Source organism: Crocodylus porosus, unplaced genomic scaffold (genome assembly GCF_001723895.1).
Source record: "Crocodylus porosus isolate Cpor-Errol unplaced genomic scaffold, CroPor_comp1, whole genome shotgun sequence".
Classification (NCBI taxonomy): domain Eukaryota; kingdom Metazoa; phylum Chordata; order Crocodylia; family Crocodylidae; genus Crocodylus; species Crocodylus porosus.
This window is the reverse complement of record NW_017728906.1, coordinates 172,768,561-172,784,783: the sequence shown is the minus strand read 5'-3', so window position 1 is coordinate 172,784,783 and position 16,223 is coordinate 172,768,561. Positions and strand designations below refer to the sequence as shown.

At 42.8% G+C, this 16,223-nt stretch overlaps 1 protein-coding gene across 2 annotated transcripts in view; it reads right to left on the bottom strand.

Annotated features, from left to right (window-relative positions):
- Positions 1–16,223, bottom strand: part of ARHGAP20 (Rho GTPase activating protein 20) — an 87,518-nt gene that overhangs the window by 32,634 nt on the left and 38,661 nt on the right. For both annotated transcript variants that reach the window (XM_019530215.1, XM_019530216.1), the window contains exons 3-6: positions 15,515–15,685; positions 4,716–4,865; positions 2,966–3,007; positions 717–801 (exon numbers count right to left, since the gene is read on the bottom strand). In XM_019530215.1, the coding sequence (XP_019385760.1) occupies positions 717–801; positions 2,966–3,007; positions 4,716–4,865; positions 15,515–15,685 (448 nt within the window). The remainder of the gene's footprint in view (positions 1–716; positions 802–2,965; positions 3,008–4,715; positions 4,866–15,514; positions 15,686–16,223) is intronic.

Genomic DNA, 16,223 nt, shown 5'->3' with positions numbered 1-16,223 from the left:
GGGCTGGGAGCAGCACCAGGCTCTTCTCAGTGGAGGTGGCTGGGCCAGGGCTGAGCTTAGGGCAGGCAGCGGCAGTGAATGCATGAAACCTCAGGAAGGAAAACCTGAAAACTCAGATCTGCCATTTTCCAAAGGATGTCTTCAGTTTAACAAATGGTGTCTTGAGTCTAAAAAGGTTGAGAACCACTGCCATAGACGGATAATTTTACATGGGTTTAAACTTGATGAATCAATTTAGCTGGTAAAGATAACAGGGGTCAGGTTTAAATTGTTTTAGAAGTGTCCAGACACAAAGTTCACTGGATTGGCTGAACCATTATAAAAATCAAAGCTAGTGATAACTGTGAAACTAAAAAAGTGCAACTTTGTGTTTATATCAGTTTAAAGAGTAAAAGCAGGGCATGTGACACCAGCATCTGTCAGGATGCAAAATGGAAGCTATGCTGTGCATTCCTCCCAGCACTGTTGATTCTCCACATTTGCTTTCTCTCCATTGACGAGCACCCTTGATTCACAAAACTCCTTCTAACCTGAAAAGCATAATCCTAATATTAAATGCAGACAACACATATACTGCAGTTGGTTATGCTAGGTGGTTTAGACTCTGAAAGGTGTCTAACTCTAAAACTAACTCTCACTGACGACAATGGAAGTTACTAGTGCTCAGTAACTCTCACTCAATTTAAATGTACATTTTTCAGTACAGAAACACTTACATATGCACAAATTCCAACATCCTTTGCAATGATCTTCAGAGGGATGCTCTTGGGGTAATCTTTTTCTTTCTCTTCTTTGATTCGACTAGCAAAGCAAACAGATTAATTCTTTTTTATTTTTATTAATATAGTCAGTAATATTTACACTCGTCTCCACAGTAATCTAAGTAATACCTGGATAAAGAACAGATGTGTTTGCAAAGTTGCCCCAGTTTCTTAGGGGGAAATGATGCATCTACAGTCAGGATAATATTCCAAATAGATACTGACCACAGTCTCCATTCATGCAGAAGTGTCACATTATCTTTATATTCATAAGGGGTAGAAATGAGTATCAGCAATAGAAGAGCAGTAATTAAACTCTAGAAGAGACCCTGATAATGGCTGGGTTTTTGGACAAACCACCATAACAGAGAGCATTCATCCCTTCCTGTTTCTCTGGTGCTCCCATCTCCTTGCCCTGATCATATGTTGGGTGCTGTACACATTTGGGAACTCATGGGCAATGGTTGGGGCATGGAAAGATGCGCCAGGCCTGCGGAGACTGCCCAGAAGGAAAACATGTTTCTTAAAGCTGCGTTGCCTTTTCATAGATTGGGCCAGTGGGGAGCAACCCTGGCAGATGTGCCACAAATTGGCATTGTGCCCACTGAGTGCAATGCCTATCCCCTTCCCATGCCTGATCTGCTGCTCTTCCCGCTGCATCCTGCTCTATGTGCTGCTGCACTGCCTGTCCCCTCCCTGATCTGCTGTACGCTGAGAGGCTGCCTAGGCTACTTGTGGCACATGTGACTCAGGTTGCCCCTGCCTTGACTAGGTCATCCCACCCCCCAACATTATTAGGAGTCCCCTGCAGATAAAGGCTTAGATGCTAAACTTTGATTTTGGGAAATAAACTGAGCCAACGCTACTGAAAATGGAATGAAAAAAGATCCATTAACTTAAGCCTTCTCTATAAGACCCTCTGGTTTGGGTCTCAATTTGGCACAAAACTGACTGATTAAGCCAGGGGTTGGCAACATTTTTGGCTGAGTGCCAAAAACCTGGCAACCTGGATTTTGAAGATGTTGGCATGGTAAGGCAGACACTGAGGCAGTCATGAAGAGTCCAATCCTTGTTGTGGCAGAGCAGCCCTGGCCCCTTCTCCACCATGCTCCACAAGGTATGCATGCAGCTGCTGCCAGCAACCAGCCAGGCCAGGGCTCCAGACCCTGGTGCAGCTGTTTGCAGACTTGTGGTTGCCTGTGGCAAACAGCTCAGGTTCTGGGCAGGCCCCTGTCACCCACCACAGAGCTTGGGATACTTGCAACAGGTAGCCACAAGCCTGCAAATCGGCTGTTCTGGAGCCCCAGCCCAACTTGTTCCCAGCAGTGACTGCACACACACCTTGGGAAGTATGGTGGAGAAGAGGCTGGGGATGCACTGCCCCTAGACCCTTCCCCACCACACGTCCTGAGGTGCGCATGTAGCCACCACTGGCCGTGGAGCCAAGCCAAGGCTCTGGAGCTTGATGCAGCTGTTTCCAGCTTGCCTACTGCCTGCTGTGACCCAGGGCTCCGTGATGGCAGTGGCTGCATGCGTGCTTGGGGCACACTATGAGGAAGGGGTTGGGGTTGCGTTGCCCCAGGCCCTTCCCTGCCAGGTGCCCTGAGATGTGCGTGCAGCTACTGGTGGTCAGGGTTCCAGACCCCAGTGCACCAGTTGTAGCCTCCCAGCTGACTGCTACATCCGGCCCAGGCTCTGGGAAGCTGTTGCTTGCCACAGAGCATGGGCTGCTCGCAGCAGGGCTTGCAGCCTTCCTGCCACCTGCTGGAAGCAGCCTGGGCTCTGTGGCCAATGACAGCTGCCCAGAGCCCAGGCTGGCTGTGGCTTGCCAACCAAAATGGACACAAGTGCCAGGCTCCAGCAAGCATGCCACAGGTTACTGATCCCTGAATTAAGCCAATGCTAGTTGCAGGGCTGCACATCCTTATTTGAAAGCTTACTCCAGAGAATAGTCCTGCTTTATAAACAAGTAGTCTAGAATCAGTGGTGGTCCGTAAGTCCCCAGGATGGCCCACAGTTTGTACTGGGAGTGGGTGCCTTTAATTAAAGTTTGATGATGAGGGTGAATGATGGACTGGAAAAAATTCTGAGAATAAACAGTGTTCTGTCAGTCCAAAAAACTTTGGGACCACTGTCTAGGCAATCAAATGAACCTTTTCCACCTCTCTCAGGATTCTAGTATAGTAGCAGGGAAATAAAAGTACCTTTGGAGGGAAGAGAGCCACTTCTCCTTCTGCTCTGGAGAACTGCAAGGATTACAAACAAACATGGACAAATACATGTCAGCCAGCTCTGTAATACCAAGGTAAGATCCCTGTGAACAATGGTGGGAGAAAATGTAGACTGACTGGCTTGTCTAATACATGCCAGGGCTATCTAACTGCTGTTAGGGTGTGCAATGAAAACCTGTTGCCAGCTTCAGGTTGAACAGATAACCTGTGATGTCCTCCCCTCCAATCCATCCCCACAGGGGTTAAAATTTTACCAGAGAAATCATCATCAGCAGGAGTAGGCTGCTAAATTATGTACAAAATAAAACAGGATGATTTTACATGGAGGTGTTTAATTCCCAAGCATAAAGGGCATTCCCTCCAGTATACAGATTGGAACTACCACTCTTCCACTGCCTTTTCTTATTAATCAATTTACATTACATTAAAGCCATAATAAGAAATGGGTCCTAGTTCACTTAATAATATTTAGGGTTTTTTAAAAACATTTAATTTCACCCATATATTTTCAAGGATTCTAAACTATTCAGATATGCAAACACTAACTGATAATAATAATACAACAGTACAAGGAATCAAACTGAATTTTGCTTCAAACTTCCTTGATCTAAATTCTACCACAGATGAAGATAATTTTTCCCACTGGTGCTTCTGCAAAATCAGTTCTCCAAAATTTTCAGAGCCACCTTTTAAGGAACTTTAAACCTGGTCTGTTTTACTGCCTCAAGAAAATGTACTTGATAAGTGATGAAACTTTCTTTTTAGTTTTATTGTTTAGAATTTCTTGTAATTTATCTTTATCTAGTGACTACTGTAAAATTCTTTTGATTGTCTATAACTCTGGACACGATATCATTCCACTTAAATAAAATCTAGGACTCCCTTTTGATCGAGACTGCTGCTTTCATATCAAACTGTTCTTATAGCTTTAAAGGGTAGGCTTCTGTCAATTAAAAAAAAAAAATCAATAGGAAATTTCAGCTTTGTTTCAGACCTATTCAATATAAATAAATAAATAAATGAAAAGCACAGTTGGTACTACAGAGAGCTGCTCATTCAGAACAGTTACTTTGGATAGAGACAACACGGTATAAATAAAGCTGTACATCTCATCTCTCTCTGTCAGTAAAGGGACAAATCCATTTTCCAATATCCAGCCCAAATACCTTGGTGGGCCATCAGGGATTTCCTCAGGGTAAGGTCCCCTTCCTTTTCCAAAGTGATAGCAGAGCCTTCCTGTGGAGACTCAAATGAGTCTAGAAGATGACATGGCCTAAGTATTCCTGTCCAAGTACTCTATGGTAAAGGCTGTGAAGAAGCGTATAAGAATTCTCATCCACATTAACATTCAAAATGTTTGTTTTAGAGAGAGAAATGGTGGCATTTCCTCTGGTACACTTTAATTATAAAGAAAAACAGAACCAGGGTGACATTTTGTTGAATGCATCCAATACAAATTGTCTTGAGTGGATCCTAGGAGAGAGTTTCCTGGCACTTAAGGCTGCAACTGAAAAGCACACCCTTGCCCATCTGCTCCCATTCTGCATATGCCATACCTTGAACGAGGTGGTGAAGTGTGTTGTGGGCATTTCATGCTGCAGCTCTGAAGCTCACTGAATATGGGCATGTCAAAAGTTCCTGGCTCTGAAACTCCTGCTGTTTTTGCTACATGGGGTAACTCAATAATGTAAAGTAAGTGAACAAAGTGCACGTCCATTCTCACCTGAAATTCACAACACAATTAGTGGTGGGCCAGCCTAGCACAAATGACTTTTCTGGGTTGGTGCTGCCCTCGCAGACCTCTTCCATACAAGATGCTGTCCACATCTCACAGAGACGCGCTTGGCTCTTTAGTTTGAAATGGGATTGCGACCTGTTGGCAGAAACCCCATATATTACCCATACACAGAAATGCAACACTACAAATTATTCAACTCCTTTCCCTTCAGCTTGTACTTGTATTCTCCATTAACATCAAGGAAACAAACTATTCTTCATTTCCAGAAACTTGCTTTTTTGGGGCTTGTGTGGTTACAAAAGGAGAAAGCAAGAGTGAGCAAGCGAGAGAGAATTTCCTTCCTATTCAAAATGAAAGGCTTTGGGGTACAACAGACTTTTCTTAGCTGTCATGCCCCAAACTTTTTTGCAAAAACTTCACCCACTTCTGGGACTGCACACTGCCCAGCTCTTAATCTCACAATGTGCAAAGGTTTGGAATAGGGCAAGTTAAGCTGCCCTATTCCAAACAAATGTCACTTCAGGGTCTGCTGTGTAGTGGCGCTTTGGACTAATCAGTCAAAATCAAAAAGACTCTGTGGTAACAATGGACAGGACAATGTGAGCTAGGCCATCAGGAAATAGAACTTAAGACCTGCCTGAGTCCAAACCACTAGCATACTAGTCTTACTATATAGATCTCTCTCTAGGATAAGTCACGCTATAAGAATCATAAAACAGACTGATAGAAAGTGCCTCTTGATCAACATTACTTGGAAAATGAAGGTGAGCTAGAAACTCACATATTCTTAAGGACACTCTCACCTGATACTTTGACATATTTTAGCTCATTAGAATATAAATAAAGCAACAGGAAACAAATTTACAAAACAGGAGCTTTTTGTTTTGTTTCAGTGTTTTCCTTTCATTGACTCCTTGGTGTTTTTTTAAAAGCTCCCTTTTACAATGCCTGTGGGTGCCTAAATTGTACATAATTGATTTAAACTGTACAAAGTCAGCTGAAGCCTGCCAGGTGTACAGCAATTCAACCCATTACAAGTAGAAGTGGCAACTGCCACTGTCCCCAAGACCTCAGTTAACAGATGGGCTTACAGCATTGAATTCTAGTTCTGCTGGACCAACTGGGGAAGTTTTAGACAGAGAAGAGCTCTTTGCTGAAAATGCCCTGCCTTCAAGTCTAAGGATCATGAACAAGAGTACATCAGCTTATGTCAGCATTGTAAAGCTAGATGGGGACAGAGCCTAGGTACTACAGTGATTAGTACTCTATAAATAAATACTTTAGAAAAGGAGTTTCTTAGAGTTATGGAGCACCTGAAATACTTTCTTTGGGGTTTGGATTAATTTACAAGGTGGCTGATTTAAGACCTTAAGTCTATGACTTAATTTAGGACTATTTAAATCTAAAATGAGAAAGCACTTAAACTTCATGGGTTTAAAAAAAAAAAAAATCAGAGCATTGTGAATTCAGCACAGTGATTTTTTTTTTTTTTTGAGAGGTTTCAGTTTATATTTCATTAACAGCTGCAACTAGATACTGCACCACAGATGACCTAGCATTAGACAGGAATATGCACAGTTGTGCATCAAAAGGAGTCCTTATACATCTTATAACAGATATTGACATTAGGATGATGTTTTATATTTCTTTTTATTCTATTTTATTCTTCTTATTCTAATACGTTTCCTTATCAGCTATCACATCTAGCCAAAGAACATTGCCTGCCTATATCCTTAGACAAACATGGCTATAACCAAAAACCCTCCTAATCAGCTCTACATCTACACGCACTTCTTGAATACAAAATATTTTATAATACTATCAAAATAAAATGTTACAGTATAGTAGATCAGTACAGTTCAATTACCTTATAAATTGAGGCAAGGATTTGTTGGGATACCTTTCACTGGAATAACTGTATAGCTGGTAGAGTTGTTGGACAAGCTCTCAGGCATCAACTGCCCTTCCCCAGGTCACTTGTACTCTCAACAATGCAGATGTCCCAGTAGAAGATATCACAAAAAAACCTTACCTCTCATACATTTCCTGGACCATCACAGCTACAACACTATTCCAATTTTACTCATAAATTGACCAAGATGTGCTATGGTTTAACAGATAAAATCTGACGTAAAAAATACTGCAGTAATTATGCACAGATTGACCATGGAATAAACTGTTTAATAACTAACAAGTAGAAATACTAGAATGAAGGCTGCTGGAATAAATGTAAACACCTAATAAAAGTGTTTTACCTATGTTGACACTATTGGTATCATACAAGGAATATATTTGGTTCAGTTTTCACCCCCGTGGAGTTCCTGGTATATATTCTGGTTTTAACTGCCAGCAGGTACTCTGTGGCTATGTCTACATGAGACACTTAATGCACAGTAGCCTAACAACACTGCACAGTAGTGTGCTGGGCAAAATCCATGCTAATATGCTACTGCACAAAGTATTAAGATCCTGTGCAGTAAGCATCACTAAAAAACCATGTGCTGGCCCTACTGTGCAGTAACTATAGTTACTGCTCATTTAGTTAGTACTTCATTAAGCAAGTACTAAATTAAATGTGCAGTAACTACTGCACATTAATGAATATGTAGACTAATGCCTGCAGCTTGACTTCTACTACAGGCTGTCTGTTCCCACTTAAGCAGCCAGATTGCCCTGTTATAGGGGTGTAGAAATGGGCGCTACGTGAAGTTACATGTTATATTTACACCATGCTCAGGGCACTTAAAATAAAAGCGTCTGCATGTTAAGCTCATTAACTCATACTAAGTGCCCTTGAGCATCTCAAAGTTATGTCACTATGGGTTGTGCTACTCAACTCATGTTATGGTAACTTTAGTCTGCTCCACGGAGATAAAAGAAGGTATTTGCAATCTTCCAGCATCCCAAGATGCACCACTCTGAGCCCCTCTCACCCAAACAGAGATAAAGTCCAGGTGTCCTGGCTGCTAGCCACACCCCTGCTCACCAGCCCTCTACTGGCAAATCAGAGCCCTGCAGCAAAGAAACTGTATCAACTTTTAGAGGCCATATCCCCATAAGCAGGTGCAGGCAGTTGTCATGGGGGAAAAAGCAGCAGCACATATTTGTGCTGCTCCTTTTTGCTCTGGGGTTAGTGCAGGGAAAAATGCTCCAGATGAGGTAGGGTAGGGTAGGCTGAGGCTGGCACCTATGCTGGTCCCAGCAGCTTTACCTGGGTCATAGGGGCCTACCAGGGCTGCAACAGCAGTGATCTGGGCAAGCAAAGCCTGGCCAGCAGCCAGAGCATGGCTCTGGCCAGCCAGGCTCTGGTTTCAGGCAGCACATGCTGCTGCCACATATGCCGCCCCACTTTTTTCTGGTGTGGGTTTTTGTTTTTAAACTGGGATCTCCAGGTACCAAACCCCCCCTGCCACTCTGCAAATTAGTAGCACAGCAAACACCTGCATGTGCAGTGCTGCAGAAGGGTCTACAGCTGGCTTGTCCAACAAAGGGCTGGCAGGCCACCATGTGGCCTGCCAAGCCATTTTCTGAGGCCCGAAGGGTTGCAACAGGAAATGAAAGTAAACACTATTTACTTTCATTCCCACCTCTTGTCCCTCCCTCAGCGGGTAACTGGCAAACACAGACTATGAGGCAGTTGGCTGCCCAGTCACTGCTGACCCTCCCCCCGGGGGGAGTAGGACCCCTCTCTCAGCTCCCCCGACTGCAACCATGGAGGCTGGGGCAGGTGAGCTCACACCAGGAGGGTCCCAGGGCTCAGGCCAAGGCTCTCCCCCCACCCCCATCACACGGCTCCTTTAAGCCCTGCACCGGGGCGATCTGCACTGCATCGGTGGGGAAGGGGTAGGGAGGTGTAGTCTGGTGCAGGGATGAGCGTGCAAGTGTGAAATATGGCTGCCCAGCTGTCAGCAGGCCTGCGTCCCTGGGCAGGACGCTGAGGAGCCTGCGCGGGGGTGCCACACTTGTGCATGTGTTTGTAAGGAGGAAGCACAAGGTCACACTCACGCCTTCCTCCTCTTCCTCCTCCATGGGTGCTAGGGTTGAGGAGGGAGGCGGGCTGCGCGCGTGTGGCCATGTGTGAAGACCAGGCTCCTCATCCCCGATGGAGCTAAGCAGTGCCCTGAGATGCTGCTTCTCCTCCTCCTCCTCCTCACTGCTGCTGCTGGAGGCCAACAGCTGGCTGCTCCTCCACAGCTTCCTCTACCTGGTGCTGTACGCCCAGGTGTCCCAGGGCAAGCCTGCATTATGCTTCTTTCATTCATTGAGAAGTGGTATTATTTCATTGTTGCTTTTATATTGTTTTTATTTTGGATTTTAAACCACATTTTCAGATCCATTTCATTGTCACTTTGTCTTTGAATATAGCTCACTGGCCCACTTGGTGATAAAAAAGTTCATGATCTGGCCCCACATTCAAAAAGGTTGGACACCCCTGCTCTACAGCACAGCAAACCACACGTGTGCACTTGTCCGGACATGTCTATAACATGCAGCTGCTCACAGCACATCCTAATTTTAAAACTGCTTAACATTCCACTGATTTAGTATGGTCAAGCATAATGGCAACTTCACCCTAGCAGAACCTCGTTCTTTGATCCAAGAAAGATAAGTGCAATCACTTTCAGTTTCAAGAAGCTGCAATTGGACACCTTGTGGCTGTTAACAGATGGAAGATTAACTTCTCACTAGATTCATTAATCTACTTAACAGAAGCCTTAGAAAAAAAGCCATTAACAAATCCACTGGAAGACCACTATTGTAACTCCTTTTATCCACTCACTTACTTTAATTTCTAAAGTTCATCTACTTTGGAGAAACAGTTAACAAAGTTGTCGTGCATGTGTTGAGCTGGAGTAAGGTACACCTTATTCAATTGTGAATAATCTTTATTAAAAGCACATAGAAATCCACATTATAATGAAACTTATACCTGTAGCTGTTAACACATGGAAACAAAATGTATAAGATAAGAAATTCTTGACCAATAAAGCAGAAGCACAATGCAAACATACACATTATAATGTTAGTTTGAAGATAATGACTCATATTCAGCTACCTACAATATTAGCTTCATCCTATTTTCTACTGATCTAACATTCTCCTTTCATAAGGCAGGACAAACTAACAGTCAGCAAAGGAGGTACAGCAGACAGGTAGTGAATCAACATGGCTAAATCCTCTTGTGAAGGCAACAGAACAAGAGGATTTACCTTTGTGTTCTCAGAGATATAGCACAACCTTTGACTAACCTTAAGACTTTGTTTCACCCATCATTGTGTTCAAAGTTGCTTTGATATTCTACTTTGGCAGTAGCGCAAGCAACTAAAATGGGATCTTTTGTGGCCTGTCAGGGTTATTTAACTTCAAGTCAATTTTTTAGCTCTGGAAAGGACTGAAATTGTTACTGTGGAGTGTCTCTCACCTGCTAAATGGATTACTAGTAGACTCCAGCTCTGATCTAAGCTCAGTCATTCTAAAGAGACTGAATATCCTCTGGGCCCCATCAAAAGCCGTCAGTAAGGAACAGCGCTTGCTGGTAAGATTTTATTCAGTGGAAAAGTAACCCTTGAACTGCACACTGTTATTGTTGGTCACTAAACAAAATGTTTTCTATATTTAACGTGTTCATAGGATTTCAATGGTATTAGCATGGTGTAAATTTGCTGTGTTTTTATAAATCCTCATAATTAAAAAATAAAAAGAAATCAAACTCACTAAAAAAAATCCCAAAAAGCCATTCAACTGCAGCTCCCTTCTGACTTAGGCAATGTAGCAAAATATTTACGTTTTTCTTCATCTTTATAAAACTGGTAAAAAGTTCCCTCATTTTCTTAAGTGGAAAGTAATATAACATGATTGTCTGGGCACAAAGCTTAGATTTTTCACCCCCCCAAATTTCCTTTACTCAGGAAAGCTTATTTACAGAATTTGATTTCCAAGTCAGAATCTACTTAGTACACTTTTTTTCCCAACCCAAATACAATATTGGGTATAAAGTGCTGAAATTACCTTGTCCAAAGGCACAAAATGACTTGGGCTGTGTTAGAAATTAAAGAACTGCTTAATTTCTGCTGACTCTTAAATCCTTTGCTAGGATCACACCAACACACACCTGTCTTAACTGGCTGCCCCCAACTCTTTCTTCACACACCCCAGGTCTTATACTAATGGTTCTTTCCCCAATTCCCTCCCTCTTGCACATCCCTTGCCTATCTGGTTTCATTCAAGTCCTTTGGAACAGCAGAAAACCAAGAATCAGCTAAATGAAAGAGCAAGTTCAGCAAAAAGTGAGAGGAAACAGGATAAGCTACTATTTTTGTGACAGAAGGACCTTTCTATTCCTGTACTAGCCCTATACAGAACACCTGCATGGCCTGCCCAGAACAGAACAGCCAGAGGGCTGAAGCAGAATCCTCTTTTTCTTTAAGTCTCCCATTCCTTTGTGTACAGTCTCATACACAGCTTCTTCAAAATCGGATGTTTTGTGAATATAAACCGGGAGCACAATCTGGAAAAAGGGGGCTTAAAGATAAATATCTTGCATAACAGTGGAGAAAATGTCAATAAATAATCCTAACTGCTAAATTCCACTATTCTTAGTGACTTGAAGTAGGAACAAGGATCTTATTATACAAGGCTCACTGAGGAAGATTTTATGTTGCAACAACAATTGGAGAATAATCCTAACTGCTAAATTCCACTATTCTTAGTGACTTGAAGTAGGAACAAGGTATCTTATTATACAAGGCTCACTGAGGAAGATTTTATGTTGCAACAACAATTGGAGAATCAGGGCCACTGCTCTGAATATATAACAAAGTAAATCCTCCAATAAGGAGGGACAGAGAAAATAGGCAGGAAAGGAAGCAATGTCAGTTCACTAGCTGCAAACACCAAATAGCAAATGATAACAATACCATTTAGCAGTTTTTGAACTCTTCATCTGTGAATCTCAAAGCATTTTATACAATTAAACAGATATTTAGTACATTGGTACAATCCTCATTGCCACTGTATATGAACATTATCCTCATATTAGGAAGTTAGATCAACTCACCAACTGAAAGGTTAATAGTCTAATTAAATTGAAATGTTTTAAAACCTAAAAAGTATTAGCCAATAAGCATCTTGACCAAAGCCAAATGCAGGCAGTCACTGGAGAAGGTAGGAACAGAAGTTAAAGGAAATGGGGATGTTTAGTTTGTAGAAAAGGCAAGTAAGTGGGAATACGATGGTGACCTTAAAACATCTAAAGGACTGCAACAAAGAAAAGGGACAGCACCTTTTCTTCATTTCTGCAGGGTAAGGCATGCTGGAATGGCTTTAAATTACAGCAAAATAGGTCTAGTTGTGGAGGGGATCAGCAGCACAACATAGGATAGGGAAGGGGATACTGCTTCCTACTTTTCTGAGCCACTTGCTACTGATCCCCTGTGCCATAGGCTGGTTCCAGTCACCCTGGGGGCTGGATCTGGTCTGCAAGCTGTAGGCAGAGCACCACTGATCTAGTGGTGCCTGAAGCATATTGTGAAGAACAACAGTTAGAAGCTCATGGATGACTGGGAAATCGCAAAAGGACTTCTGCAGCTCAAAGCAAGTAATGGAGAAGACAATGGAAAATTAAGGAGAGCTCCACAACTTACTTAGTTACAGGCTAGGATAAGTGTATGGAAGGGAAAAAGGATGACAGAAAGAGGGTGTGATACAAGGAGTCGTTTGCCATCCTCAGGTAGCAGAGCAGAATCGCGGGTTTTTGAGCTTTTCAATACTTAATGGACTTTGCTGGTTGCCATGGGGCTAGGCAAGATTTTTCCGCCTCCCCATACTATTGCGATAAAGTATCAGAGTTTTACCCCATGGTCACATTAGGATGGATTACGAGGGGATTTGACTCCCTCTGGAGTGACAGGGCATGGACCTCTTGGATCTCTAGGTTGTATTTAACAACCTTGCAGTGGCACTATGTTGGCAGTACCCTTGCTCCCCTGCTTTATCTGTGGCAGGTACGGTGTTCTGGGTATCCTTGGAAAATGTGCCTTGTAGTTGTGTCAAAGGGTTTGTGAAGTTTTAGGAACAGGTTAGACAAGCACTTGTATGGACTAGCTTGGATAGGGATGATTCTGCGTTGAGCAGAGGGAGGGACTAAATGATCTCCAGAAGTCCTCCTCAGAACTATTTTTGTATGATTCTGAGTCAAGTCCTATCCACAAGACTACGATTCCCAACCTTATAAAACGCCTAACATCTTCCAAGCAATACTGAGCACCCTCTGCTATTGACTTCAGATGTCCTCATCACCACTCAGGAGAAGCCCAACTTTTTACAGGAGTAGAGCTAGTGAGCTAAGAACTCATGGGGGATTGGTTTCTCTTAAACCCAAACCCTTAGACCCACTTACTGATCACCTAAAATTCAATTATAAATGCAATTCTTTTGTGAAATGTTAGATTTCATCTGATCTGAATACACTATGGGTTAGGCTTATCTTTACATTCAGAGACCTTTTTTCCTATTAAAGTTAAAACCGTCCTTTTATGCATGCAGCCCCAAATACTAGACAAATACAGGACACAACCTAATATTACAGATTTACCAGAAGCTTTACAGAAGCTAATTCTGTAGACAAGTCTGCTTAACTGTAATCTCATTTTATTACTCTGGTGTACTTCCATCTGAACTCTCCACTGGTCATTAAAAAGTCATATTGGTCAATACTCATCAACAATCATCACCAATAGTATATGGCACACATTTTTCCCTTTCAGAATCAGCCACAGTACCTCATATGATAAGGCAGTATTTGCTAATAGTTATCATTCAGTTTGATTATTGACAGATCTGATGGTTCAACTGTTGGGATGTGATCTCTAAAGCTGTTCTGTCAAGCAGCCCTCAAAATACACTAAGGAATATAATTAAATATACTGCCCTTATTACCATCTATAACAAAGAACTTTTCTGTTTTTAACACTTATAATCCAAGTTACTTTGAACTATTTAACTTGAATCAGACTCTCATGTGGAAATACAAACTGCCTCTCTTCCTTCACCACGCTACTAGGGTGGGAGTTTTGTGGTCCAGGAAACGGGAAAAGCAAGGGCTTTTTGGTGGTATCTTTTACTGGAGAACCTGTGTTGTTGAGAAAGATGCTAGATATGTTTAAAAGGGCAAAATGCCTTTGCAGCCAAAATCTTGTCTAGCATCTCTCCCAAAAGCATCCAATAAAAGATATTATCAAAAAAGCCTTGTTTCTAGAAAAATTCAGACTTTTTCCACATTAAACCAAGTGCTTGAAACTACATTACTATTCCCTGAGGCCAGATTTTGCAACAGCTACACAGAACAGTACCCTACTCTGCACAGGCGACTAGTAGGGGGAGCATGGGGGGCATGTGCCCCCCCTGATAGGGCCATTCCTGCTGCTGATGCTGCCGGTGGCATCTACTCACCAGCTCCGTCCCCACTGCCAGCGCTGTTGGCGGCATCTGTGGGTGCTCGCCAGCCCCATCCACACTGCCGCCTCCGGCTTCTGCGGGTATACCCTCCAGGCTCAGGGGGCACCAGTCGCCCATGATACCCTACAACTAATCCCATTAATTTCACTGAAAGGTGCTTTGCTATATAAGTTAATAGAATGCTTATACATCCTTTAGTACAGTGGAGCCCACCTCAATGACTAGAGCCCCTAGGCACTACACAATCCATACAGTAGTAGTGGCAAGGTTCAGCTTTACAGAAATAATCTTTACATTCATCATCTCGCTGCTAGAGTACAAGTTTTAAATAAAATATCCTCTCTTGTCACACCATATAAAGTGAAGGAATTCAGCAAGGGGTTTTATGTTTATTCTACATGATGCACACAGACATAGCTCAGATTCCCATAGAAAACAGATTTATATTGGCTCTTCCCAGCAGCCTTTGAAACAGCCAGTTAAGGGGAAGGATGCATTGCAACAAGCACAAGATTCATGTGGAAACCATCCATCCTGCAAAAGTATATTCATGGCACCTAACAGAAAAGAAAGCTGCACCAGAGGTTTTCCTCTCTTTTTCCTTAACTCATTATAACAAGTGAAAGCACCCTCAAAGTTTGCCTTAAACCAAAACTACCATATGAAGCTGGCATGTTAGATCCAGCTTGTAAATCTGCTTTAATTATGAATGGTAGAGTGAATAATCTGAAGTTAGCAACAAGCCTGATTACACATGAACACTGCACTCAGATTCTTCACCTTCTACTTTGAAGCGTCTTCCAAATGCTGTTTCTGGTACAGTAGAGATGACAAAAATACTTATTGTAATACTTTACCATTTATACATTGCACTTTTATAGAGATGTTCATCACCTGAACATAACGGAGTAAATCCCATACATATAACCTTCTAACAACTCTCTGATTTAAAGTGGTATTATATACATTTAACAAGTGAACTGAGACCCCCAACAGTTTTAGGGGACTTGTCCAACCTCTGAAGCAGAGTTGATAGCAGAACAAAACACAACTCCTACTTTAACCACCGTACAACATTTCCGTTCTCAACATAAGGTGACACTTCTGAAAAATAAACCCAGTGTGGTAATACGCAAGTTTATTACTCCTTTAACAAGCCTGAGATTTCCCAAGGCACCTACAGGAGGCAGCCAATTCCCAGTGACAAATTAACTTTTAATGGAATCTAGGAAAGATTTACTGTAGATAAAGTATTAAAAAATTCATGCTATGCCATGCCAAGGACAGGTGCTGCTAGGCAAAAGCATTCCCTTATGTGCTATGCTTACTTGGATTTGGCAACAACCAGAAGGTCCGTGAAGAGGAAAAGGTGCCGTTCTTGAGTCTGGAGACCCGTCTTCAGCTGTACATGGCCATTGAGTATAAGGGCTCTGCTGGGACAGATAAAGGACTGCACGAGGGGACATGCTTCTGGGCTGATTGGGGAGAAGCAGCCTTCCCTGCAGCAGCAATAAAAGAAAGCAAGTCAGCCCATCAACAATAACCAAGAATTACCTCTCCCCTTTGACACAGCAGGCAGAGAATTAATTCACAAACATTTTACTAACATTAGAAGGACAATGACAGAAAGCTGAACAGCCTGACACCCATGCAGAAAGCCATGTAGGGACTGCCCTCACTTCTTAGTAAAGGTGCACCGATACATTGGTCCGATATTGGATCGGCATCAATATAAAGAATATCAACTATATCAGGAATGGCCTGATGTGATCGATAATTTGGCTGATAAATGCCCGTGTGTGCATGCAGCTGCAGCGCAGCACTCAGGCGAGGAGCACAGCCCAGCAGTATGAGCTGGTAAGTCTGTTATGGTGAAAGGGGAGTGGGAAGGGGTGTAGGAATGCAGATTAATGCCTCCTGTGGTGAGGGAGGGAGTGGGGCTGAGATAGTTGCTGCCTACCTGGGTCAGGGTGGTCACAGGACAGAGCCACAGCTCGTCCAGAGGGCATGGGGAGGGAGCGGTTCCTGCCACTGCGT